The sequence below is a fragment of the Kogia breviceps genome, chromosome 14 (genome assembly GCF_026419965.1).
Source record: "Kogia breviceps isolate mKogBre1 chromosome 14, mKogBre1 haplotype 1, whole genome shotgun sequence".
In the NCBI taxonomy this organism is placed as follows: domain Eukaryota; kingdom Metazoa; phylum Chordata; class Mammalia; order Artiodactyla; family Physeteridae; genus Kogia; species Kogia breviceps.
This window is the reverse complement of record NC_081323.1, coordinates 55564846-55591973: the sequence shown is the minus strand read 5'-3', so window position 1 is coordinate 55591973 and position 27128 is coordinate 55564846. Positions and strand designations below refer to the sequence as shown.

At 47.6% G+C, this 27128-nt stretch overlaps 3 protein-coding genes across 5 annotated transcripts in view; 1 reads left to right on the top strand and 2 right to left on the bottom strand.

Annotated features, from left to right (window-relative positions):
* Nucleotides 1–562: 562 nt before the first annotated feature.
* Nucleotides 563–22350, bottom strand: ZNF174 (zinc finger protein 174). Of its 3 annotated transcripts, XM_059038879.2 has the most exons (5): nt 22248–22350; nt 6839–9999; nt 5682–6355; nt 4484–4706; nt 563–1637 (listed from the first exon to the last, which is right to left on the bottom strand). In XM_059038879.2, exons 3-5 carry the CDS (start codon nt 6087–6089, stop codon nt 1036–1038), a joined length of 1233 nt encoding a protein of 410 aa, XP_058894862.1. In that variant the 5' UTR covers nt 6090–6355; nt 6839–9999; nt 22248–22350; the 3' UTR covers nt 563–1035. The 3 variants fall into 3 exon arrangements, with proteins under 3 accessions (XP_058894862.1, XP_066870099.1, XP_066870098.1); XM_067013998.1 differs by having other exon boundaries at nt 563–1848; nt 5682–9999; XM_067013997.1 differs by having other exon boundaries at nt 5682–7562.
* On the top strand, nt 7132–20385 carry ZSCAN32 (zinc finger and SCAN domain containing 32). The gene is given in 12 exon segments (XM_059038891.2): nt 7132–7252; nt 7843–8123; nt 8659–9209; nt 10531–10696; nt 12871–12965; nt 13284–13386; nt 15710–15719; nt 17114–17319; nt 17322–17448; nt 17450–17604; nt 18715–19450; nt 19452–20385. Coding segments are annotated over 10 exon segments (2082 nt in total). The 5' UTR covers nt 7132–7252; nt 7843–8123; nt 8659–8846; the 3' UTR covers nt 19573–20385.
* Nucleotides 22351–24554: 2204 nt separating the features above from the next.
* The window catches only part of LOC131741734 (zinc finger protein 75A-like), a 64483-nt gene continuing 61909 nt past the window's right edge, over nt 24555–27128 (bottom strand). Inside the window, exon 8 of the mRNA XM_067014023.1 lies at nt 24555–24598. The gene's annotated coding sequence lies outside the window, so the exon portion shown is untranslated. The remainder of the gene's footprint in view (nt 24599–27128) is intronic.

The window sequence follows — 27128 nt, the reverse complement described above, 5'->3', positions numbered from 1 at the left end:
AGAATTGTATACTGATTGGGTATAATTTCCATTTTGAGAGAATGAGGGGTGGGATTAGATGATATCTCAGGCCTAGTTCTAGGACTTTAACACTTTAGATAAATACATTTTGTCATTTTTAGAAACTTCTTTGATGTATATATATCATAAAATTAATGAATGTTTCAAAGATTTTTGGTACTTGTTCTGAAATAATTCAGTTTTAGTATATTTTCATCACCCCAAGCATTTTGTTATTCTTAAAGCTACTGGCCTAAGTGAGAAAGGAAAGTAGGAAGGATTCCCTTTGCAGTCTTGCTTTTGTAGCTTTTCCTTATCACTATGGGGGTGGGGTTGCAGCAGCTGTGATTTTTCTTTTACCAAATCAAAGGTGCTTTGATATAAAAAGAACCTTTAGTGTGTGTGTATGTGTATTTATTTGGTAAAAGCACTAATACTTGGAGACCTCCTCCTCACACAAACATGTCCATACTCCCACTTCATGCGTCCTTTGTTATGAACAGCCAGGAATGACAGGAAGAATATTAGGGGATTTACATTCCAATGAACTTCTGCCTTGAAATTCCTGCAGATCACTCATCTTTATTAAAGGAGTGTGTGCAATGATAAAGATTGTCTGGTATGACAGCAAATGCATGACTATATGTAGGATTTATCCTTGAACAAATTTAGAGGATAAATAAAGCAGCAGGAGGAGATATAACATCAAGGTGTGGGGCACTTCTGCAGGATCGTCCTGATTCTCCCTCAGTAGTGACTCCCCGCTCTCCAACAGACACCTCGGTGCTCTCTGACCCAACGCCTAGACCTGCCATCTCTTCCCCCGTCATCGTACACAACACCGTGCACGATCAAGTCCCCCGTCAGCCTCTTCCCAACTGACGCCTCACCAGCCCGACGGGCACCATCACTCCTCAGGGATCTCTTGCTTTCTTCCTTGTAAGTCACGCAGACAGTCTTTGTGATTTACATGCAAGCGAGGGGAAGGAGAAATGCAAGTACCTTCTTCTGAACAGAGAGGACACAGCCCTGCTTTCAGTCTCCATGGTGGAGTCTGTGATGCTGGTGAAGGTTTGAGCTCTGACGAAAGCTTTTCCCACACTGGCTGCACTGGTAGGGCTTCTCTCCGGTGTGGATCCTCTGGTGCAGCTTCAGGGTGGACTGCCGCCCGAAGCAGTTCCCACACTCTCCGCACGTGTAGGGCCTCTCCCCTGTGTGGACTCGCTTGTGTCTTTTCAGCTCTGAATTCCATGTGAAGCTTTTCCCACAGTCATCACATTTGTAAGGTTTCTTCGCCGAGCGGGTCGGCTGGTGACCAAGACGTTGCAAACGGCTGCTCAGGTTTCTTCTGCTTCCCTTGCTTTTCTTCAGCTCTCTCAGTGGGTGGCTCTTCAGGGGGCCACTGATGTATTCCAGTTCCCTGCAATGTCTCTGGTAGTGAGCAAATAGCTTTTGAGTGTGTGGGGGGCTGACCTGCCTCCGTGACAACCGGGGCTCACTCACAGTAGCCCCTCTGGGTTCGGGGCTCTGCAGACCATTCCCTTTGGGTCTGCCCATTGACAACGTGCTTGGCTTTGTTCCTTTAGCCCCCTCCTGCTGTGGATTTTCCTTGTTGTCACTTTTCATTCTGGAGGCCTCTATAATTATAAAGAATATGTTTCATTTCTGGGCTTCGAAGAAAGAACCCAAGCAAAAGAGCTATGAGATACACAGCAAAGTTTCTCAAAGTGCTGTTCTCCACTTGGCAACTTGCATTAGACTCATCTGGGCCAGCTGTCCACCAAGCAGGCTGTCCCTGCTCCCCCAAGGCTGCTGAGTTAGAATCTCTGGGGGATGGAACCTGGAAGTCTGCAGTTAACAGGGGGAAGCTGGGGTGATTCTGATGTATACTAAAGTTAGGAAACAAGTTCTCCAACCCCTCCCTCCTTCCTACCTTTGGGGAAAGGTTTAAGAAAGGAGAAACAGGGAAAAGCAAACCCATCAGAAATTTCAACATTGCAAATATACCCTCACTTACATTGATAATGACCACCACTTTCTCTTCAAATAATGGTAAATCCAGTGAGTGTGGTATTTTCTTCCATTATGAAGTTGATAGATAGCATATGTGATTGTTAATTGGGATATGGGCCAGACATGCACCCTAATTACAGAAACTCCACAACAGTGCTATTTTCCAACAGGATTCCTTCCATGTGGAAGATCTATTCAATATGGCAGCCACTAGCCACATGTGGCTACTGAGTACTTGAAATGTGGCTTGTGTGACTGAGAAACTGAATTTTTAATTTTATTTAACTTTAATTTAAATTCAGATTTTAAAAGCAGCCCACACAATTATGGTCAACTGCTCTTCAACAAGGTTGTCATGATAATTCAATGGAGTAAAGAATAGTCTTTTCAACAAGTGGTGCTGGACAACTGAATTTCTACATACAAAAGAATGAAGTTAGACCCCGACTCACAACACATACAAAAATTAACTCAAAATGGATCAAAGACCTAAATGTTAAGAGCTAAACCTATCTCTCTTTGAACAGAACAAAGGTGTAAACCTTTGTGATGGTGGATAAGGCAATAGTATTTTCGATACATTACCAAAAGCACAAGCAAACTAAAAGATAAATTGGACCTCCTCAACATCCAAAACATTTGTGCTTCAAAGGATACTATCAAGGAAGTGAAAAGATAACCCACACAATAGGAGAAAATATTTGCAAATTATACGTAAGGGTCTGGTATCCAGATTATACAAAGAACTCTTACAACAATAAAAAGACCAACCCAGTTTAAAAATGAGCAAAGGGGACTTCCCTGGTGGTGCAGTGGTTAAGAATCCACCTGCCAATGCAGGGGACACGGGTTTGAGCCCTGGTCCAGGAAGATCCCACATGCCGTGGAGCAACTAAGCCTGTGAGCCACAACTACTGAAGCCTGCATGCCTAGAGCCCGTGCTCCACAACAAGAGAAGCCACAGCAATGAGAAGCCCAGACACTACAACGAAGAGTACCCCCCTGCTCACTGCAACTAGAGAAAGCCTGTGCACAGCAATGAAGACCCAACGCAGCCAAAACTAAATCAATAAATAAATCTTTTAAAAATGAGCAAAGGATCTGAATAGACATTTCTACAAAGAAGATACACAATTGGCCAATAGGCACATGAAAAGATGCTCAACATCATCAGTCATTAGGGAAATAGCTCAAAACCTCCATGAGATACCATTTCTTGCCTAATAGGATGGATGCAATAAAAAGGACAAAAAATAAAAAGTGTCAACAGGGATGTAGAGAAATTGGAATCCTCATAGACTGCTGGATGTAAAATGGCATAGCCACTTTGGAAAAGTCCAACCTCAAAAGGTTAAACAGTGAGTTACCATAGGACCCAGCATTTCCACTCCTGGGTGTACACCCAAGAGAAATGAAAACAGACATCCACACGAAACCTCGTACACAACTGTTAACAGCAACACTATTCATAATAGCCAACAAGTGGAAACAACCCAAGTGTCCATCAACTGATAAACAGATGAAATGTCCACAGAGTGGAATATTATTCAGCCATAAAAAGAAATGAAGTACTGACACATGCTACAACATGGATGAACCTTGAGCATGAGACTCCACCCTCTCTGGAATCAAATAAAAGGAAATGTAGACAGCATGAACATCCAGCTGCCTCTGCTGAGGCAGAAGAAGGGAGTATGTGTGGTCTACTTTCTTTAGGACCATGAAGGCCGTAGGTTATGGGACCTCAGCCAGGGCAACAGTGCTTTCCTGCTGGATACCCTAGGGTCTTCTCCATTCATGAGATTTGAGAATAATGAAATCAAAGTGTTTTGTTGAATGTAGCAAATCTTAAGGAATCTAGCTTTCTTGTAACCTTCTTCTCTAACCTGTTGACCATATCTTGTATTCACATCACCAAGACTGGCCAAAGTGTCACTTCCATTCAGTCAGAGAGACCACAGGACTGTGTAGAGCAGGGCCAGCAATTATACTGGCATTGTACCAGAGACAGATAAAGAAATGGACACAGACAATGTCACAGAAGGAGAAAGAGGCAGAACATAAAACGGAGAGGGGCTATTTTCTCTAATTAGCAGAATCTTGTTTAGGTCCCTTCTAAACATGGGACCATTCTAAGTGACGAAACTCAGCCACATCTTGAATGAAAGTTCATCAGTGGTCATATTTGGATTTGTCTTCACTATAAGTAGCTCTGAAAGGGACAGAAAAGTAGGCACTAGAATAATCCTGTGCACTGGATTCTCAAATAGTCATGAACAGAAAATGATAAAAGCACACTTTAGTAACACTACCATTCTAATTAGTGAAATTAGTTGGAGAATAAAGATCTACTATCACATACAATATTGAAAAAAGCCCAATACCTGGTCTATGGCTTTTTATAACCATGAAATGCTTTGATGGAGATAAAGGGATGATGAGAGGGAGAGAAGAGGCACGGAGTGTTTACCTGTCTCAGCCAATTTGGGGATTGGGTCCTGGAGGAGCAGGGATTTTTCCCAATGATGGGGGCTCCGCTGATCCTGAGATCCTGCCTGGGACGTCTCCTCCAGAGAGCTCTCCCTGGGATATCTACTAGGAGTTTGCAGTTGAAAGTCTGGCAGTTCCTGTTCTCCAAGCTGGGATCCAGTTTTCTCCAAGAGCACCTTCTGGCCCTCCATACAAACAGCCACCTAGGAACAAGCCCCATGCATTAGAGCACAACTCAAGGACTGTCTGAGGGCAGCGTGACCTCTCACTGCTCTGTAATGACTGTTTTTCCCTGGAAATTTCTGATAATGGCCTGGGGGTCAATCTTGAGAGAGAATGCTGAAACTCTCAAAGGAAGCAAAGGGAAGGACATGCAGAATGACCAAAAGGAGGCTGCTTCAAATCAGCCGATACTTCCTGTCCCTAAAGCTTAGGGCTTTCTCAAGGCCTGGAGTCAAAGTCATCAGAGAGCAGGCACAAATATATCAGGGTCAGCCATGACACCCACCCAGCAGGTTCCTACCCTATGCTCACTTGCCTCCCTGCTTCTGCTGGAAACAGGCCCTGTAGGATCGGGAAGCAGTAGGGTGAGGGCCATTAAATACCACCCTTACCTATAAATTGTTCTGCCCAAGGCTCTCCTGATAAGGACATCTCAGTAGTAAGAGAATTGCCCTACCCCTGTTCCCTAACTGCTTCCATTCACCAAAGCACATGATTGTTTGCTTCCTCCCTAGGTCCCTACTGCGGTCTGACTTGGGGGTGGGAATTGGAAGGAATACTAGCCAATTCAGCTGGAGTTTCCTGATCCAAAGGCAATATGCAAGACACTTCAGACAAGGTCTAATAAAGTTCCCCCAAATCAAATTCCTACTCAGTAGAATGACCCTGTCTGCTATGAATCCTGACTGTAGAAAAACTTCAAGAAGGGTCAGAGGAGATCTGTCAGCAAAGTTTCAAGAGCCTTACTTGATCCTCTACTTTCTCACTGGAATGCCTGTGGCTGGGTTTTCTGAAAACCTGTTACATCTCCCTAGGAGGGTGGGGGGAGGAGGGTTCCAAATAGAGGCCAGAAGCAACGTTTGAAATTCTGGACTCTATCTAGGGAGGGGTCCAGAAACCAAACACTAACCAGATGAAAAAGAAATCCTGGGGACCACAGAAAGTACCCTCCTTACCCACTGCTTTGGTCCCTTGGCTGCTCTGTAAAAATCTTCCACCAGGGTCACAATCTCCTTGCTGCTCATTGGACATTGATGCCTGGCCCGAGCCTGGATCTCCGGAGGCAGGATGTTCAGAAACTGCTCCAGCACCAGCAGCTCCAAAATCTGCTCCTTGGTGTGCACCTCAGGCTGCAGCCACTGACGGCAGAGCTGCCGGAGACGGGAGAGCGCCTCTTGGGGTCCAGACACCTCTTGATAACAAAACCGTCTAAAACTCTGGCGAGAGAGCTCAGGATCGGGCCAGTCTTTTTGCAGAGCGGGCTCCCGTTTTTCTTCTAGTTTTGCTATTATATGTCTCTCTTGCTTGGAGGAAGCCTGAATATGGGACTGCGAGCTCAAAGTTATCTCCATCTTAGCCGCCATTTTGGGGCTCAGGAGACAGCTTCTCTCTCCTTGCAAACAGCTCAAGCCTTCGGGATCATAGCCCTGAATACTAGAAAGATGCTAGAAACGAAGCTCCTCTGAGGATATTGGAGAGGAAAGGATGCAAACAGAGCCTCCTCATTCGCTGGACTTGATCCCAAACTCCTGAAGACAACACAGTCCCTGAGAGTGGGAAGAGTTTGTTTTTCTGCCAGCTTCTTGAACTGTCTTGCAAAGGAGAAGAGTCATAATGTCCTAAAAGGAAACTGGGGGAAATACCGCTTTTATTTCAGCGGCAAGCACAAGAGGTCTCAGAGGAAAATGCGCAACGTGACCTAATGGGCTGGCAGGAAACCCTGGGAAAAGTTCAGGCTGTCATCCAGGTAGCCTGCACCAGCTCTCTCGCATCCTCCACAACCGACCTCCTGCATCTCGCCGGGCGCTACAGGGCAAGCCCAGGCAGGCCACGACGCATGCTGGGGGTTGTGAGTTAGCGGAAACCTCCTGCTATTGAGCAAGGTACACGGAGGCGCGGCGGCTGCTCACCCCCGAGGCTCCGAGGCCCAGCCGCTCCGGCCTCCGAGGGCGCCCGGCTCCGACTCCGCGCCCCAGCTGGCCCGGGGCTTAGCGAAGCTGCAGCACTCTGGCGCGCGGCTCAACTACGTGGCCTGGTGCGAGCCAGGGGTGGCGCCTGCGACGGCAGCACCGCCGACAGCCCCTCTCCACACGCCCACCTGCAGCCGACTCACCTCTCTGGGGACCGGGGACCCAGAACCCAGGAGCCAAGGCTGGGGGCGGGGCAGAAGCCGCTCGTCGCGGACACTCCCACAGGCTGCCGCAAAACTGTGCCACGGGAGAGAGGGCCTCCTCCGCAGAGGGATTGGCTTCTCGGGGGCGTTCTCTCTCGTCTATCGGCTGCTGGGTCTGTCGACGCTGGCGAGAAAGGCGCCCCGCCGTCGCAGTGCGCTCCGGGAGTTGTAGTCCGCTGGCAAGACTCGCGAGCAAGCGCAGTGGGCGGATCCGCGCGGGGGCTCGCGGTGCTGACTTCCGGCCCGGCGGCCAAGCGAGTTTTGGGAGTCGCGAGTGAGTGCGTCCGGTGAGTGCTCCGCTCCTTGGCGGCCGGGGGCTTGCTGTGGCAGTCGTCTCAGAGGCAGTTGGGCCAGGTGAGGGCACCCCTCGCACGCTCGGCAGTCACCCTCCTGTGCCGCGGCCCCTCGCCCCGGCCCACCCGAGCCAGCCACGGCTGTCCCGATCCCTGTGCCCCACCGCGGACTCTCTCCGGCCTGTGGCCCTGCCCGTCTCACCCCCGGGGGACGGGAGCGGGAGCCCGGGGACTTGTTTCCTAGTCCACTTCAGCCACAGGACCTAACCTAGCACCGAGTGCACTGGAGTACTCAGGGCATCCTTGCCGAATGAAAAGTCAATCAGCCCGACTCCCCATTCTCATCCTGCTTTCTGCTGTGTTTGGGTTGTCTCCAGAGAGAAACACATATTTGAGAGAGGAGTATTTTAAAACTAACGATGAATGGGATATTAGGGGTCAAGAGTAGTGCAGGCTCCGCCTTTTGCATGTAACTAGGATATAGCACTCATTAAATTATTCTTCATCCAGAGAAGGTGTAGGATTTATGAAAATGTGTAAGGCAAGTACAGGTTCTAGTCCTCACCTTGCTGCTGAGAAACTATGCTCTGTGATGCTCCATTTTCGTTAAAAAGGACTTAACAGTGATGCCTTTGCTTTCTCTATCTCTAGCCCCTCCTGCCTCACTGAAATGTCAAGAGAATACAAGTGAAGGCAGTTTAAGTACTTTGGAAGAAAGGCAACCTGAATCCATGTTTTTAAAAGTAATTTCTTTACTCCTGTAAAAGAGACTCGGGCCTCTGGAGGAGAAGCAATGGAATGGAGAGTGGGACATTAACTGCAGAAAGCTCCAGTCTTACATCCACCGAATTTAGCAATTTCCAGGAAATTTGCAACTTTTTTCACCCCAACTGTATGTAAAATCCCAGAGAATTTTGACAGGCCCAGCCTATGTGAGTTGCCCATTCCTGGGGTTGGGGGAAGGGTACTGTAATGAACAGCCCCACCAGAGACAATGAAATAGAGAGGGTCCTTTTCATAAAGGGAGAAGATACTGCTGTCATAAGTGGGAATGCTGGAAAATAAAAGCAAACCAGAACAATCATTTCTCATCCTCATTGTGTGTGTGGTGGTGGTGGGAGGGAGGAGAGTGTGATAGTGATGAAGAGATTAATACTTTTCCCTCCTTAAGAAAAGGTGGCAATTGGGAGGCTGGGTCCAGGCTTATGAGGGTAGGGAGGGCAGGGATAAGACCCAGGCACGTGGGGAACACGAGAAGGAACAGCCAGACTACACTGAGGAACAGTTTGGGGAATTCATCCACAGAAATTTGGTTAGGGAGAAAACTATGTTTTTTGATATTTTTAGTACTTTGGCTCCTTGGCTTGGATTGAAGAGGGAGTAAAGGAAAAGTATAGAAATAAACCATAAGAACTAGAGTGGAGGAATATGGGATGGTTTCATGCTGTCTTTTTCGATTCTTTTCAGCCTCACTGAGCCTTTTTCAAGTGTGCGTCTGAGTCTGCATGTCTATGAAATGCTCATGTCTCTGATTCTAGAAAGACACACTTTTCACTGGTATCTAGGAGACCCGCTTCCCAGTGATAAGAAAAGAGATGGAATATGATCTGCAGGATGGAAGTGGCGACCAGTGAGCCAGTTCGTTGAAGCGAACCATGGCTGCAATAAGGAGTTCCAAGGCACACCCGTCCCCAAGCAAGGATTCCACACAGGGACAGAAATCAGCCCTGCACAACAATGGCCCTGACTATGAAGCTTCCCGCCAGCGCTTCCGGCAGTTCTGCTACCAGGAGGTAGCTAGTCCACATGAAGCTTTTAGCAAACTCTGGGAACTCTGTTGTCAGTGGCTGAGGCCTAAGACACACTCAAAAGAGCAAATCCTGGAGCTGCTGGTTTTGGAGCAGTTTCTGACCATCTTGCCAGAAAAGATCCAGAGCTGGGTGAGGGAGCAGTGTCCAGAAAATGGTGACGAAGCTGTGGCTCTGGTTGAGGATGTACAGAGAGCACCTGGGCAGCAGGTGAGAAAAGGCAGTCAGAACCTTGTGGTTTTAGTCATGAAGAAGTTGGTGTGAGGAGCACAAGAATCCAGTTACTGGAGAGGCGCTTAGCTGAGAAATGCCAGAAGCTGTCTGCTGCCCAGAAAGTATTAGCTATCCTGCCTTGGTCCTATGCCCTTGGTCTATGGGAAGAATTTCTCATTTGCTGAAATAACTTAGACATTCATATATTCACTGAATCCTTGGAGTCACTAATTAAAGTGAGATAACACTCTCCAAAACAAGGCGAGGAAAAAGACAACAATCCTTCACTCAGCAGGTCAGGAAAATTAGAGATGTTGGTGAATTTAAATCTAATCTCTCTTGCTAGAAGGTTCCTTGAAGGAGTGTGCCATGTGTTGTACACTAAACAAAGTCGTATTAGAGCCGGTCCCTGCTGCCTGAATTAAGTGGTCAGTTTGGGACAGTGATGAGTTTCACAAAATACCCACTTGTAGAGGTAAGGACTAGGTCTGAGATCCACTCAGTGTAACCTCTTGTATATTTTGGGAGAAGGGGAGTGTGAAAGGCACAGGAGAAGGAAAAGAAACATGAGGGCTTCAGTTGTGGGAGATTCTGTGGGAAGAAGGTGGCTGAAATCCAGGTCAGAAATCTGGGAGAGGCAACGAGTAATGGAGGAGTGTGGGTCAGAGGAGTGCCAGCCTGAACGTGACTGTGGCCAGAGCAGGAAGCAGCCCGCTGGCGCCCGAGTCTGCATGGCTGGATCAGATGTGCTTGTGTTTCCCAGCGAGGAGGCGGATGTGCACACCAGCTGTAGGAGGAAGAGTGGTGAAGGGGATGTCAGTGGAATTTCATAGGATTGAGAGGTTTTGACATAATTTGGAGGGGGGAGCAGTATGGTGGTGATGCATTAGAAATGGGGGAAGTTATTTTAATATCCATGGTTTGGAGACTGTTAATAATAACCAGGATGGATGGAGAAGGGCAGTGGAGCCCATGTACGAAGTTAAGAGTTTGGAGAGAGGACTTAAGCGGAGCGGGAATCCCTCTGTGCTAACAGTCATCCTGGTCCCCGTTCCCCCTTGCCATTTCTGTGTGGACCATCTCTCCCTTATTGTCCACCACCATTTCAGGATCACACTCTTACTGTGAATGAAAACAGCACAGGAATGTAAGGGTTAAAACGGCTATTTGAAAGAAACCCATCAGGGGGGTGAAGGGGAGAGCAGGAAGTGGAGGTGAGAAGCAGTAAGGGAGGTGATACCCCAGCTGCCTCTCAGTACCTCTCCTCTGTCACTTTAGACAGGAATTTGTAGTGACAGATGATGGGGTCTGTTCTCAGGTCCCGGAATCTGGGAAGGACTTGAAAATGCCCATCGAGGAGACGGCCTCCTTGGGAGCAGCCAGAGAATCACTGAGATCCCACCTGAAACAGGGGGTTCATCCAGAAGAATGGACTGTGAAGGGGTCACGGAGCTCACCCCAGAGACCGTGGGGACAGTCAGAAGGTAAGCAGAAGCCTCTGCCCTCCCCCAAGGTGTGAGGGACAATCATCTCTTGGAAATGCAGGTCTGAGCTCAAGGTGGCCCCTGGGTTCCAGATTAAATGCCTTTGAGATACATCCAAAAACCAAGTTTTCAAATTATAGCTGATGGTACTAGCACTTAAAATGTGGGTGGAGATCCTTTATGTGTTAGCTTAATTCTCTGTTATTACAATTTAATTCTATTGCTTCTGAATCAGGTGTTACTAAAGGTGAGCATAATTACCTCACCTTCTACAGAGCAGTTCTTCATGAACTTGAAGACATAACCCCCTTCCATCCAGCTTAATCTCTTCCAAAATACATTTCTCCTATTTGTTTTTCCTTTCTTCCAGTGCTTTTTAAAAAATTTGTCCTAATTTTTTAGAAAAAGGTTAATTTAAAAAAAAGAAAAAGGTTAATTAAAAATTTAATTGATCTCAAATTTATCACCTAATGTAAAATTAGCCATCTCAAGTGAATCATTCAGTTGCATCTAATACAGTCACAATGTTGTACTATCATCATCTGTCTCGTTCCAAAAGTTTCATCCTCCCCAAAATAAATGCCATGCCCATTAAGCACAGTTACTCCTCATTCTCTCTCTTTGTATTTGCCTGTTCTGAACATTTCATAGAAATAGAATCCTACAATATATGACCTTTTGTTTCTAGCCTCTCTCATTTATCATGTTTCCAGCCTACAAAGTATCACTACTTGGTTTGTTTTGGGGGCTGAGTAATATTCCATTGTGCAGACAGACCAAGGCTCTATCTTTATAAGTCTCTTTCTGTGAAGCACTTTGGCTGCATACATTTCTAGATTATCTAAAGGCCATTGCTGCCTTGTCTACGTAATTCAAAGCTGCCCTTACAGGTTTATAAGTAATTATTATAAAGCCACCTTATCTTTATGCAACTCAGATCCTAAAGAAAAGCACTGTGTCTTCATGCTGTTTAAAAAGGCAAGCTTCTGTTGATGAAATGAGAAACAGTCTTAAGAGTTTATTTGCTTTTGTATTTTTTAAGTGAAGTAAATACACTATCAATATGTTAGAAAACTTTGCCATTTAGAATTTATTTACTTTTAATCCTTGGGAACATCTGTGCTCTTTGGTGTGTGATTTCTGAGGCTTTGGGGTCTGAGTAAAGGGGGCAGGACTCACTGGGTTCCATGTTCTGCAACCTCAGCTCACCATACCTGTGGGCTGCTCCCAAGTGGTGAAACCTCCCCAGGGGTCAAGTTCCACTAATAAGTCATCAAAACATACCATTTCCTTTGTACTATTCTTGAAGATGGGGATCTGGAAAAGTATGTATTATTTTGGTCTTAAAAAAAAAAAAAAGAATCGAATTCCCATGGTATTTTTAAGAGCACTATAGGGGATTTCCCTGGTGGCGCAGTGGTTAAGAATCCACCTGCCAATGCAAGGGACACGGGTTTGAGCCCTGGTCCAGGAAGATCCCACATCCCGTGGAGCAGCTAAGCCTGTGTGCCACAACTACTGAGCCTGTGCTCTCGAGCCCGCAAGCCACAACTACTGAGCCCATGTGCCACAACTACTGAAGCCCGTGCGCCTAGAGCCTGTGCTCTACAACAAGAGAAGCCACTGCAATGAGAAGCCCACATACCACAACAAAGAGTAGCCGTCACTCACCGCAACTAGAGAAAAGCCTGCACATAGCAACAAAGACCCAGCACAGCCAAAAACTAGATAAATAAAATTTTTTTAAAAAGCATTATAGTCATTTGAGTGGTTGGGCAATGAGACATTCCCTCCCTTTGCTCCCAAGTATTCTATTAAAATTTTTTAAAAATATACTATGCACATATTTCTTTAGAATGAAAAAAACTTTTTTTAAAGCTATTATGTCAGGAGGGATCTGGTAAAAGGAAGTTCTTAACACACAGGCCATTGCCTGTGGCAGTGGTCCTGAAACTTGACTATGTATCAGACTCACCTGAGGGCGTGTTAAACAGATTCCCAGGCCTCACCCCCAGAGTTGCTGATTCATTATATCTCAGTGGGGCCCAGGAATATGCATCTCTGATGAGCTCCCAGGTGCTGCTGAGGCTGCTGGCCTGGGACCCCACTCACAACCTCTGCTCTGTGGCTGTTATGTGGAGACCGCCCTCTAACAGTGGCTGTTTCCTTCCCTACCTGGCTTACTCTGCAGGCTCCCAGGAACCTTCCTCAGAGGAGGGGTCTTAGAGACCAGGAGACAGGTGCTGTGCTCCACATAGCTGGGGCCCAGGTGAGCTATGGTGGATACCTTTTGTCTCTTTAAGTTCTCGTTTCATCTTGCACTCACTCTCAACCTAAAGTCCCTTCTTTTCTGGAGATGCTGGAAAGATTTTTATGTGGTCCATTGAGTTTCTCTTAGGTTGTTTCCTTCTTCTGTCCACTGACATCATCATATGGCTCTTTACCCATCCCGATCCTTCTCTTGGAGGCCTGACCTCTCCCTGACTTGCTTTGCCCCTGATCTGATACCCGTGGTCCTGTCTCTGCCCCACCCCAAGCTAGAGCGGTGCTATTTTATTGGTAGCAGCAGACCCTGGTGTTGTTACAGGGAGGAGCCACGTGTGAGGAAAGAGCCATATCCTTCTGTCAGGAAGGGCAGATACACGTGGGCCCTGAACAGAGGGCCCTCTACAGGGATGTTACACAGAAGAGTGACAGAAACGCCTGGCTGGGTAAGGATCCACGTTCCCTCTAGGTCCAGAGTGGATGTGTTCAGTTGTCTGGAGACAGAAGGACCAAAAGAACCCAAGAGGAAAGGAGACAGAGAGGCAGTGGGGAGCCTGTTGGGTTGGGGGAAAGACGGAACAGGAACATACTGAGCAGCTACAAGAGACACAGAGAGACGAAGACACAGAGAGGGACAGAGGGAATAGAAGGAAGGGAAAGCACGGGCTCATGACAGGGGCAGTGGAGACAGAGTGTGTGGGAGGCAGAGGATAAGTGGGGAGGGAAGACAGCAGCTAGGGAGGCACAGGCTGTGCTGGGAACAGGGGAGAGATGAGTGAACTTGTGCTCACACACACAGCTGTTAATAGATCCTGGGGAGCAGAAGAGACTGAAAGACAAGAGAATCCAACGGTGATAGTCTACTTCTATGCCCAGGCCCTTCAGGAGGCAACAAGAGCCCTTTTTCAGAGTCTTTGGGCTGATCTTTTGCCTTTTTTCAAATCAGTTTTGCCCCATCTGGGCTGCTCCTCCTCAGAGCAGCCTCCCCAACCATCAGATTCAGGGACAGATGCTCTGCAGCCTTGCTGTCTCCTCCCTGCGTTTCCACATGCAGTGTTGCTCATTCATGGTCAGAAGGACATCCTGGGCTGGAACAGAGAACACGCAGGGACCCCAGATATGCAGGGCTGCAGGGCAAGGAAAAGGCCTAAGACTTCCACAAGGGAGACTAGAGTGAAAGCCCATGAGACACCAGCAAACAGGGAAGAAGAAATCAAGGGTGAAGCACAAGAGCCAGACTCAGCAAATGGGACAGAGCCTGGCCCACCCTGGGCGGCCAAGGACACCAGGACTCTCCTGTCTGTTCTCAGCAGCCTCGTTTTATGAGAAACTCCAGGAGCACCAGCAGAGCAGCCAGCTATGCAGGGAAGTCGCTGAGTTCTTGTGTGAACGAGGTTTCCACTAGACTCTGGAGCAGCATGAACCAGTTCAGAAGCCTCTGGGCCAGTGACTGTCGAAGGAGGGGAGGCTGCAGCCAGGCACCCTGTGCTCTTCAGGAGGAGAAGGAAGCTCTGCCGGCCTCACAGTGCTCCTCCAGTTCTCCCAGGAGAGCTCGGTAGACAGGGCTGTTGAGGCCAAAGGGCCGAGCCAAGGGCCATGGAAGCGCAAAGAGGCGAGGCTCGAGGACACAGTGGGGGGCTCAGACAGCTACAAATTTGACAGGAAGCAGCCAGTCCAGGAAACGAGCTCCCACACCTACAGCCAGCTCCAGAGCCACTTGGGTGACAGCCTCTCGGCACACGTGTCCTGGTACTGTCAGCTATAAGCAAACGATGCCCCCACTTTGTGCCTTGTCTTCCAGCTGTTAATTGAGGATGGTTCCTGTTCCCTCACTGCTGGGGAATGCTGGGATGAAGGCTCTAGTGGACACCCAACATAAAGCCATTCACTTGGCCACCTGCAGGTTACACACATGGAAAAGCAATACCTAAACCATTATGTTGTCTTGGTAACCCAGGGGATTTTCTTTTGAGTTGTGAAATTGGAAAGCCAAAGCCTGGGCTGTTTCTGTGACTTAAGAAGTAAATTGTGATGTAAATTAGATAGCTAGTGGGAAGCTGCAGCATAGCACAGGGAGTTCACCTCTGTGCTGTGTGACCACCTAGAGGGGTGGGATAGGGAGGGTGGGAGGGAGGGTGACACAAGAGGGAAGAGTTATGGGAACATATGTATATGTATAACTGATTCACTTTGTTGTAAAGGAGAAACTAACACACTATTGTAAAACAGTTATACTCAAATAAAGATGTTAAAAAATAATAATAATAGTATAACAAAAGAAAAAAAATAATAATAATAAAAAATAAAGAACTGAGGCTCAGGAAGGTAAGCCAATGTATAGTAGTAGAAAATAAATTTTAACGCATGTGTATATGGAAAAAAAAAAAAAGAAGTAAATTGTGTGAGTAGGTGTTATATCTAGATTTTGTTAACTGAACATAAAAGAATGAAGCTAATGTTAGCCTGGGGAAGGAGCACTGTGTTCTCTGTGGAAGGTGGATGATGTCCTAGCTGGAGCCGCTGTGTGGATTCAGAGAGCTGTCATCTTAGTCTGGGAATCAGGTTCCATTGTAGCTGCAGGGCAGTGGGGCAGGATAAGAGTGATGGAGCATGTGGGGACAGAGGGTGAGTTGCATTTTTAATTTGGGTTGTCAGGGTAGTCCTCACTGAGAAAATGACACTAGAGTAGAGGTGTGAAGGAGAAAGGGTGAACTGTGTGGCTCTCTGGGGAGACTGTAACAGTCGGAGGGGATCACCAGTGCAAAGGCTCTGAGCCGGAGAAGCCTGGGCAAGGAGGCCAGTGTGCCTGGTGCAGATTGAGAGGGGATGAGAGTAATAAACGAGGTCAGAACCAAATCACATGGGGCAGCACTACTGAGTGAAATTGAGAGCAAGCGTTTAGAAACTTTTATAGCAATCTGACATTGCTGCACCATCTAACTGCATATTCAGTGTATTTTGAAAAACAAAAAAACCTCTGATTCTTCAGATACTTTGAGAAGCACTAACCTAGGGCCTCAGGCCCTACATAGAGGACTTTGTAAGGACTCTGGCTTTTTCTGTGTGAAATGGAGTAGCCTTGCAGGATTCTGAGCAGAGGAGTAATAGTTTTAAAAGGATCACGTTGAGAATTTCAATTTATTTGACACTTAACTCTATTTAAACATGTGTTTGTATCTCCGTTTTGTTATGGAGACCTTTGGAGGACTGTGGTCTTGAAGGCAGGGTCTATGTCATACGACAGTTGCATTTCTCAGAAAATGGCCTGGTGGCACTCACACAGGTTAGGTGAGTTGAATGAAGAGGAGGGGCCCACTTTGACAGCTGGATTGAGAGCGACTGTAGGAGGTCCAGAAGAGAGTCAAGATCAGGTAGGCGGCCACTGCAGTAATCCAGGCACGAGAAGACAGTGGCTCAGAGCAAAGTGGACTAGAGGGTGATGAGAAGAGGCTGCGTGCCCTTCAGAGCCTCATGACCAAGGTGTGATCAGAATGCATTTGCTGGGATGGCTCTAGACAAATGGAGCACTCAGCCTCCAGCCCAGATGGGCAGCCCCTGAGGGGCCTGTGCTGAGTGTTCTTGAGTAACCAGCCTTCCTGAACTGCTCTTCCCAGACCTTTACTACTTATTCTCACCTTGGGACATTACCTGCAGTAATTCAGTTTCTTGCATACACAGGGATGACAAGAGATATAAACAGATGTACAGGAGCCAGATCAGGAGGGACTCAGACATCAGAGGTGGGACTTAGCAGAAGTATCCTATCATCCGATCTTCTCTCTTGTGAATCTTTGCTTCCATCCAAGTCTTACCTGTTCACCAGGTCCTCTTATATGGCCACTTACCCTCAGAGATTCCCACCACCCTGGAGACAGATAAGCACAAGGCTTATCGTGAATCATCTCTCAGGGGAAATTAGTGGGATTCAGGATAAAGAGAAATAAAAGCAGAAGCTTTGGTAAAGACTCTACAACCCCTCCTCAGCTAGAGAGGATTTCCCTGGAAGTTGTTGTTTTAGGCACAAGCCCACAGTGAGATCTCCCCAGGAATGACAGTAGACAGTATGGCATAATTTGAGAGACTAGGATGTGGCTTCTTGGGCTGATAAAACCCTGCACTGCGGTATTGGTCCGCCCTGCTCTGATCACTGAGTTGTCTCCTGGCAGCAAGTGTGCCCTGGGGCTATGAAGAGACCACAACACTCCTGGCCATTCTCAGTAATTCTCAGTTTTATGAAAAACTCCAGACCCATCAGCAGAACAGCCAGATCTCCAGGGCCTTGGTGGAACAACTCTAGGAGCAAAGCTTTCTGCAGACCCCAGAGCAGCATCGCGCCAAGTTCAAAAGCCTGCAGTTGAGTTCCACAACATGAGGAGAGGCTATGTGCCTGAGCCTTGTATCTTTTACGAGGAAACTGATGCCCTTTCCAGCCCCTGGGCCTCTGTACCTACTATGGCAAGCAGTGCTGTTCCTGGCCAAAAGGGAAGTTGAGGCTAGAGAGCTGAGTCAGCAGAATGGAGGGCCAACAGAGGCTGGAGAAGGTACCACCGTGAATGGTGAGGACTGGGAGGAAGAGGATTTCAGGGATCGTGGCCAGGCGGTTAGGAGGGTTGGCCTGCCAGACCTGTTCCCAAACAAACGTGGTAAGACTCTTGGCTTTGACTCTTGGTCAAAGCATGGGAAAGTACACTTAGGGCCATTATCCTAGCATCACCAGAGAGCCATTCTGCTCCTGGCCTTGGCATCATCCTGATGTAGACCTGACATAGTCCAGAAAGTCTTGGTTTTCATGGTTAAGGATTATTTCCTTTGTACTTCAGAGCCCCGATTTTGCTTTGCTGGCCTCTTTTACAGGGTCCATGTCATTTTTCCCCATGGATTTGCACTTACTTTGCTTCCATAGATGGCCAGTCAGGTCTCCAGCCCAGACTCTCTCTCCTTCTCCAGCACTGACCCTCCTTTCAGATCTAAGCCTGGGCTTCCCAGATGCCTAGCAGCTTGCCTTCTTCCTGTTTGAGATGGTTAAACCCGGGGTGGCCTTTTGTTACTCTTCCCAGAAGCCAGGCCATTCAAGAACTGAGACAGATGACAAAGGGCTTGACTCCTTGCCTCATTTTGTCATTGTGTCAGAACATCCAAAAAGAGGTGCAGTAGGAGCAAAGTGGGTGGATGGAGTTTTGGGTATATTTACCTGTGATCATAGAATTTAGAGCTTAAAAAATATTACAACTGGAAAATAAAACTTAGGTTTTTAATAAGCAGAAGACTGAATCACATGAGAATTCCAATTAGTTTTTCTTCTTAAAGGTAGTTTAGTTGTAATTCTTTCCTCATTCCATTGTTTTCCTGCTCCACAGTCTGATGTATTTCTTTTTTGTTTTTTAAAATTTATTTATTTATTTATTTATATCTGCGTTGGGTCTTTGTTGCTGCACACAGGCTCTCTCTAGTTGTGGCGAGCAGGGGCTACTCTTCATTGTGGTGCACAGGCTTCTCATTGCATTACTTGTTGCAGAGCACAGGCTCTAGGCGCACGGGCTTCAGTAGCTGTGGCACGCGGGCTCAGTAGTTGTGGCTCGTGGGCTCTAGAGCGCAGGCTCAGTAGTTGTGGCACAAAGGCTTAGTTGTTCCGTGGCATGTGGGATCTTACTGGACCAGGGATCAAACCCATGTCCCCTGCACTGGCAGGCGTATTCCTAACCACTGCACCACCAGGGAAGTCCCGACAGTCTGATGTATTTCTGTTCTTGCAGGTATTGAGATCAAGAGCGGGATTACAAAAGAGAATTGGAAATGGGATGATACAGAGGAAGCAGAAATGAACAAGCCTTTTCAGAGAAATTCCAGTGAAGTCTTTTGGCACTCTGAGCTAAAAAGAGGCTGGGCGGGTGTTCCAGTGTCAAGAAGACAACCAAGATGTTCTCCAGGAGAGAGTGAGGAGAAACCCCCATCCCAGAAGAGGATGAGTCACCAGAGACTTCGTACTGGGGAAAAGGCCTGTACACATTTCCTGTGTGGGAGAAACTGCTCTCAGAGTTCTCCCTCTCACCACCAGCCAGTCCCCAAAGTGGAAAAAGCTTCTAAATGTCACGAATGTGGGAAAAGCTTTAGCCGAAGTTCTTATCTTGTTCGACACCAGAGAATCCACACAGGAGAGAAGCCTCACAAGTGCAGTGAGTGTGGGAAAGGCTTCAGTGAGCGCTCCAACCTCACTGCCCACCTGAGAACTCACACAGGGGAGAGACCCTACCAGTGTGGGGAATGTGGGAAAAGCTTCAACCAGAGCTCCAGCCTCATTGTCCACCAGAGGACCCACACGGGGGAGAAGCCTTATCAGTGCACTGTCTGTGCAAAGAGATTCAACAACAGCTCCCAGTTCAGCGCTCACCGGCGAGTCCACACTGGGGAGAGCCCATACAAGTGTGGGCAGTGTGGGAAAAGCTTCAACAACAGCTCCCACTTGAGTGCCCACCAGAAAACCCACACGGGAAAAGCCTTACCAGTGCTCTCAGTGTGAGAAAATCTTCACTAAGAACCGTGCCCTCATCCACCATCAGGGGGTGCACACAGAAGAAGTTCCCATATCCCAGGAAGGAAGGCATGTGCTATGAGTGTGGAAGAAACCCGACGGGTCAATTCCTTACATCAACACGTGTTTCTCGGTGCTTCCTTCTGCTTGTAGAGAGTTCTACTGGGCAATCCCCAGCTTAGCTAGAGGTTTATTGACAACCAGATCTTAAGAACCACGTCCAGCAAGAGGAATCAGGGTAAGAATGCTGAACTCTTTCTGGCTCTGCCTGGGACTCCTGGGTCCTGTCTCATTGTCGATTTCAATTCTGTTTGAAGGGAACAAGGCTACAGGATCCATAAGTCCTGCCAGGAAACCTGGGTATGACTGTTCCCAACAGAGAATGGGGGCGCTAGTGGCCTCAGCAGTGTTTCTGGGCCACATTAGAGAAGAAATTCTCCACCCTCATGGGAGGCATATCTAGAAGTTAACAGCCTGGATGTATACTAAACCAACAACTGACCTCTGGCACCTAGTGTTAGGTACTACTGCTAACTTCAGAGCAGATCACTACTTTGTAATCCAGCCACCACCAAAGAAAGAACAAATGAAAGGAAGGAGAGGTTAAGCCACTGGGCAGTATTAAATCTGTTTCCCTTGGTGACATAATCTCAGAGCAAGGGTAACATCTAGGTTAATCTTTGTAAGATTCCTCATTTTACCATCACCTCCACCCTAGTTCCTGGTTTACTGTCTCTTACAGTTAACACCTTCTACAAGCTTATAACCATTACCACTTATGTTGACAATAAAGGTGTTTCTCCCTCTACTTCTTTGGCCTTTGGTTGTAATTTTCTCCATTAGAAACTTTATTCTCATGCAGAAGCCTGCACGGTCCTCAAGAGGATCCAAGGGTAGAACCTGCTTCAGGACAGTAGGACATGCAGAGAAGGAATAAGGGGCAGGAAATGGGGAGAGAAGGAATACAGTTGGGTTGGGGAGTAAGGAAAACACAGGGGCTGCAGGCGGCTCTGACTACAGGTGAAAAGAAGGGTGGGTGTGAAAAGCATGAAGAGCCAAAATTAAAGCTTACTGATCCAGAACAAGGCATAGATGTTTAAGCTTTTGTGAAATCTCTATGATAAAATATGATGAAAGATGGATAAGTTGTCCATGGTTCTTGATCTGTGCATGCAAGTTGTCAGTACCTTGCCTAAGCTTTGTTGAAAAGCAAGTGTCATGGTCTCTGCTTTAAGCCTTCTTGAGGAATTACAGATGAGCAAAGGAGAATGTATACTCTACCTCAAAGCCAAAAAAAATTTTTTTTTAATTTAGAAAAGGAGAAGCAAAGGCAGGACAGAAAAGTATACTTCATTGTTTCCTCAGCTTGAGTCTCGCTTGGCCCATCCCACAGTTCTCTGCATACACAGTACCTGAACGTGGCCCAGTGGACAAGCTATGCAGGCCAGCTCCCAGAGTCACATACTTACCTCTGCTCTACAGAGAGGGGGGAAAAAATGATACCTTAGGAAAGCTCAGGCAAAGGCAAAGAGATGGGCTTGAATGTGACCTGTTGGGGGACAGCCTGACTTCACTAGAGACCATGGTGGGGAAGAGGGGGACAGCCCGGGGTGGATCAACTACTGAAGGGCTTTGTACACCAGCTCAAAGAAGCTGGCTTTGACAAGTGAGGAGAGCCAGTGGAAGTCAATGGAATCACTAAGGAAGCGCAGGTACCCAGGCCTCACAGGCAGGCTCCTCCCACTCCTGGGTCTGTGGTAACCAGGGAAACTGGGATGCAACTGTTGAACTCCTTGCATTCTTAGATTGCCTCCACCATCCAAATTGCTTTATCCTCTAGTCCTCTGGGCAGGAGAACGAACACAGAGTACTAGAGCGCCCAGCCCTTGCCTGTCAGCCTCTTGGGAGGGTCTGGAGCAGACAGTAAGAACTGGAGAATACATCCAGTTATTCATTCATTCAGGAAACATTTGATTGCCTATAAAGTACCAGGTATTACACAGAAGCCAAATACAAAGCAGTGAACGAAACACTGTATCTTCCTTCCAGAACCAGCCTTTCTGGACCCCCTCAGAAATACAGCACAAGTCAGGCAGCACACCCAGCCCCTAAGCCCCAAGATCTGAATTCCAGCTCTGCAGGGCCACTCTTCTAAGTTCCGAGTTCTGATAAACCCAACCTTTCCCCCTACTCCCTGTGTGGTCACTGCTTCCTACAGTTACCACCTCTGTTACCTTAGTGTCTACGTCCCACTGACAAATCAGCCTGATCACTGCACCAACCACTTGAGAATAAATTTGAAGTAGGCTGTACAAAAGGCAACACCCCCAAGTCTATCCATTTCCTCTGACGTGTAACTTATACTCCTGGTTTGCTTCAGCCCTTCAGATATCCATTGAAGAGCCAGTTTTCCCCTGTACGTTTAATACTGGGGCTCTCCATATAGTGTCTGTACATCCCTTCCTCACTGAAACATTTTAAGTCATTGATACAATTTTTCAATTGACAGCATGCCTTTTTTCCAAGGGCTGCTAACCACTTGCCACAGACAGGATCAAATAAATATTCTCACAACCCAGAGAAGTAGCGCAAAGCCTGCATACCATTCCCTTTCCACACATCTGCTGTGGTTCCTCAGCCTAAGGTGGCTGATGGGTGGTCACAGCCAAAGCCAGAGCTGGGCCCCTCAGGCCTCCTACACGACTTCCTTTCCTCTTACCACCACCTGTCTGCCTCTCCTGTGAGGGACTGCCTTACCGGTCAGTTTGGGAACAGCCAGGGACTCCTGGGGTCCCGGATGAGACTGTGCCCATGTCATCGCTGACATCATCACAGGTGAATCCTCGCTTTCACCATCATCAGCTCCAGCCTCCTCACAGTCCTGCTGCTCGTCCTCGGCTCGGCTTCTGGGTAGAGACAAAGAGAAGGACTGAGTGCAGGTCACAGGACACTAGCAATTAACCTGGCTACTTCCTGTGATATGGAAGTTAGCCTGAAGGTTTTTGAACTTGTGCCACCCTGTTCTGGCATCTGGAGAAAGCTGTGGTCCTGAAGCTGCTCGGGCATTCCCTCTACACTTGGCCATTCTAATGGCAGTTCTGGAGTTTTCAATAAATTGGGGATTTACTGAGATTTGCAAGTAAAGTCTGGGTTTCCTGGTAGCCCCAATGCACACCTGATATCATAGGTTTAAAGTGACTTGCATAGTGATTAAAGTGAAAGAGCTGGATTTTGAACCTGGGTCAGATCAATTTCAAAACCTTTAATTTTTCACTCTCTCACTCTCAACACTCTTTCTGGCTAACAATTTCTGTGAAACCTCCAAACACAGACCTTATACTACATGTTCATGCCACCACGGCAGCCTTCTGGCAGGGGCTGTAGGCCCAGCCTCCTGGGGAGGAGGAAGGCACAGTTGAGGTTTCATGTCACACCCATTACCAGCAACTACCTCCTGGGCATGGTGTCGTGCCTGGTACAAGATTTTTTTTAAGAGCTAGTTATTACACAGTATCGATTAGACATGGTTCCTAAGAAACTTTAACAGCCAAAGTGAGAAAAAGCAAAAAGAGACCCATTAAAAAAAAAAGGAGCCAATCAGAGATCTCACTTGTTATACAGGGTGATCAAAATGAACCCCTTCCATCGAGGCACAGTACATGTGGCTGGGCAGACCAGAAGAGAGTTAGGACCCCAGTGCCGCACCTGACAGTGGCAGAGTCTTAAGGGTCTAAACTAAGATCTGGCCCTCTGCCTTGTATGGCAGCAGGTCACCATGTAAGACCCTAGACCTGATTCATACATGACCCTTCTAAGAGCTATCATGGAATGAAGTTTTCTGGAGGGAGAACCAGAGGGAATGACAAAGCCTCTATATGGAATCTGAGCTGCCTCAGAACCACAACTGCGTCCCAAATCACTAGCTTCCTGCTCCCAACTGTGGTCATGACAGAACGATAAGGTCACGTCTCTGATGGATGGCACAGGCACAGACAACCTCTCATTCCTGGATTCTTCCTGCCTCTCCCCTTTCCAGCCTGAGACTCTGTTCTTCAAATAGGTGGGTTGTTCTTTAAGGCCCCAGTGTCTGAGCATAGCTCTGCCTCGTCTCTTGGGAAAGCCCCTGAGGATGGGCTTCATGGTCTCCAATAGAAGCCCGGTAACTGCCTCCCCAGCCATAACCCCGGTTGCTGGCTCTTCTTGGAGCACAAACACCATCACCTGGAAATAAACCCCATCAATGGACACCCTACCTCCCCCGCCAAAGATCATCATATGGGCCCAGGGAGGAAAAGTATAGGAATGGAGATTCCTGCAAAGCCAGAGTTAGAAACTTGATTGAGGAATATGATGTGTGTGGCTGAGCAGAACAGGAGAGAGCACTTCTGAGTCCTGTGTGCTCAGGGCAGTTCTGGGAGGTCTGGGGCAGCCCCTGCCCAGGGCCCCACAGCACTGTTATATCTTGCAGCACTACTCTACTATCAGTCCTCAGTAGGTCCCAGTCTGGCCCTCTCCTGACCAGAAATCCACTTCTGTTTATCTGTTTTGTGAAAGGTGTGACCCAGACACTGAGGACGTAACCAAAGTTCCCACAGCTAGCTGAGCGTTACAATCCCTCTGTCTTACAACAGCCATGTCAAGAACCAGAAGATTCTCGTTTACAGAGCTGGCTCAGGTCATTATAACCTGCAGACGAGAAAGTCTGAGTTCTACAGGGACAAATACTTCCCTTCCTTTATTCTTGGCAGCTGAGACCTACTGAAAGCTCGGTGATTGATGAGGGTCCAAACTCTCTCTCCACCCACCCTCCTTCCTTCAAAGGGGAAAGAAAATCTGTTCTTAAAATCTGTTCTTAAAAGCTGGCATGGACACCAATCAGAAAAACAAACAAGTGCTTGATAAGCAGCAGCTAAATCAAGTTTCTCCACCTTGTTCCAACTGCCTGTCCCCTAACCCAGGCCCCCTCCAACCTGATCCCATTTCTCTTTCCTTACTCCCCTTCTCACCATTGCCTTCGTCTCCTGGGTTCTCACTCTAAATGCTGCACCAAGGTCACTGCCTTCTCGGCGCTTCCTGGATGATGCACCCTCACCCAGGCTTGGATATTCCTATGCAGAAAGGAAGACGTGTTGGGAATTGCTTCAGCTCCAGAATCTTCTCGTTGAATGTAGTTTGGGCTGCAGCCATCATAAGCACAGCTCCCAGATCTGGCTGAAAGCTTGTGAGTGAGGCCCAGCAGTTGCCAATAACATGAGAGTCTAAAGAGCTGGTGGGAGACCTCCAACTTGCCAACCTCTCTGAGATGTCAGGACCTGCCATCAGCCACCTGAGAGAATGTGAGTAATGAAGACGAATTCAACTGAGGCTCATGTGTTCTCAAATGCAGTTCCTACAATGTGGAGAATCACTTCCAGCTAGGCCTTTCCAATAAGAACTTCATTTCTACTTCACTTTGCTAAGTTTGGGTGAGAAGGTATAGATTTTTTTTCTCCCATTCAAGTCAGACAGTGTTACCTAATGGAAATCTCACAGACTTTGACTGTCAGGTGGATCCAGTTTCCAGTGCCAGCTTAACTCCTCATTAACTGATGTGGGGCAAAATACTCAACTTCTCTAAGCTTCTTTTTCTCATCTAAGCATAACTATACCAATCCTGCAGCATAGAGAAAAAGATTAGAAATGCTATTTGTAAAGCATCTGGCCAGTGCTTGGCACTTACAAGATGCAGAGGAAATGGTCTGTGGTGATAATAACAGAAGCTCTATCTTACAGGAACTTCTTTATAGCATATCTCACTACTTGACATATATTTATTGGTTTCATGTCTGCCATCCCTGTAAGAATGTAAGGTTCTTGGAGAGCAGGTAATTTGTTTTGTTCATTGCTGAATCACAGCACCTTGAATAGTGTCTCATGCAAAATAAATATTTTGCAAAGGAATGAAAGAGTGAAAAAAGACAAGAAAGTCTGGGTCTTTAGACCTGACTGACTGCTTAAAGTACTTAAGCATTGTAAAGTATATGAAAGGAGGCGAAGACTGGTCTCTGGCTGAGATGTCTCTGAGATCTGTCTCCCCTTCGTTTCCACTTCTATCGCTCTAGGGTTGCATTTCTGAACTTCAGCACTATTTTTGTTTGTTTTAAAGCTCAGGGGTTTTTTTTTTTTGGCCGCGCTGCGCGGCATGCAGGATCTTAGTTCCCCGACCAGGGATTGAACCCGTGACCCCTGCAGTGGAAGTGTGGAGTCCTAACTGCTGGACCTCCAGGGAATTCCCTTGAACTTCAGCACTACAGTATTGACATTTGGGGCCAGACAGGTCTTTGTTGTCTGTGTGGGTCGAGGTGGGGGGTTGGGGGGAGTGTCCTATGCACTATAGGATGTTTAGCTGCACCCCTTGTATCCACCCACTAGATGTCAGGAGCACCCGTCTAGTCATGACAAGAGTACTCCAGATTTTGCCAAATATCTTTGGGGGGTCAAAATCTTCCCTGGTTGAGAACCCCTGGTCAGGGACACATCATTAGGCCAGGCTGGTACAAGAGTCTTCCATCTGTCTACATGATCTTCCTACAGAGCAGATCTGGATTTCTTGACCTTCTACAAATCTAATTCAATTGTGTAAACTGCTCTGCTCAAAAGCCTTCAAGACTTCCTAATACCATTGAAATAAGCCAAGATCTCCTAACTCGCAAAGGCTCTCCCTGGCATTCTAGATCTAACTTACTCCTCCAGTCTCACTGCGCACTCGCACTCTCCTACACATGGTCTACAATCCAGCACAGGTGAACTGGTCCCACATCATGGAACAGGCTCTCTGCTTTCCATAGTGTCTTTGCTCTCTAACCTTTTCCCAAGACCTGATTTCATTCTTTCCAGAGAAACTGAACACCAGGGGCTGCCAATCTCCATTCCTCCCAAGCTAGGGAGGAAGGGCACCTAAACCTAGAAATTAGAAATACGGTAAATTTTATGTTCTCAATGAGTGGAGTCCATCAAAGAAGACAAAAAACCCACTGGAAGAGGATTGGTAGCAGCACCATCACCACCTTCTTGACGCTTCCTTGACGCTCTGAACTACTCGGCCCTGTCTGTAACTCTTTCTCAGGGCGCCTTCTCTTACTGCACCTAACACCAGAACTTGTTTCTGCGAGTTTATCTACTCCACAGTTTGGGAGCTCTCTGAGTGCAAGGAGCATGTTTGAGCTATGTTCGTGTCCTCACCGCCCAACACAAGGGCGCACAAGGACGCGATAGGGCTTCGGTGAACCAGTGTTTTATTCGCGTAAAGCACAAGGGTAAAAGGCTCTGAGCCCTTCAAAGCACACTTCACGGGGAAAGAGAGCGGGCAGGAGCCCCAAAGAGCGACAAGTCCCGTACACCAGCCTACCATGTTCCCAGGCCTCTCCAAACAGAGGGAGGAGGCACCAGCTCACGGCCACTGAGAGTCTTCCCGTCACACGACCCAGGACATCATGAGAGCCTCGGGGAGAGGGCGGAGCCGCGGAGCTCCAGCCCGCCCCGCCGCGAAAAGCCAGCCTCAAACGCGCGACTCACCCACCTGGTCAAATTTCCCAGAGAGCGCGGCTGCCGCGGGGCAGGCCGGGACTTCCAGAAAGCCTGACGGATGCGCAAGGGCTA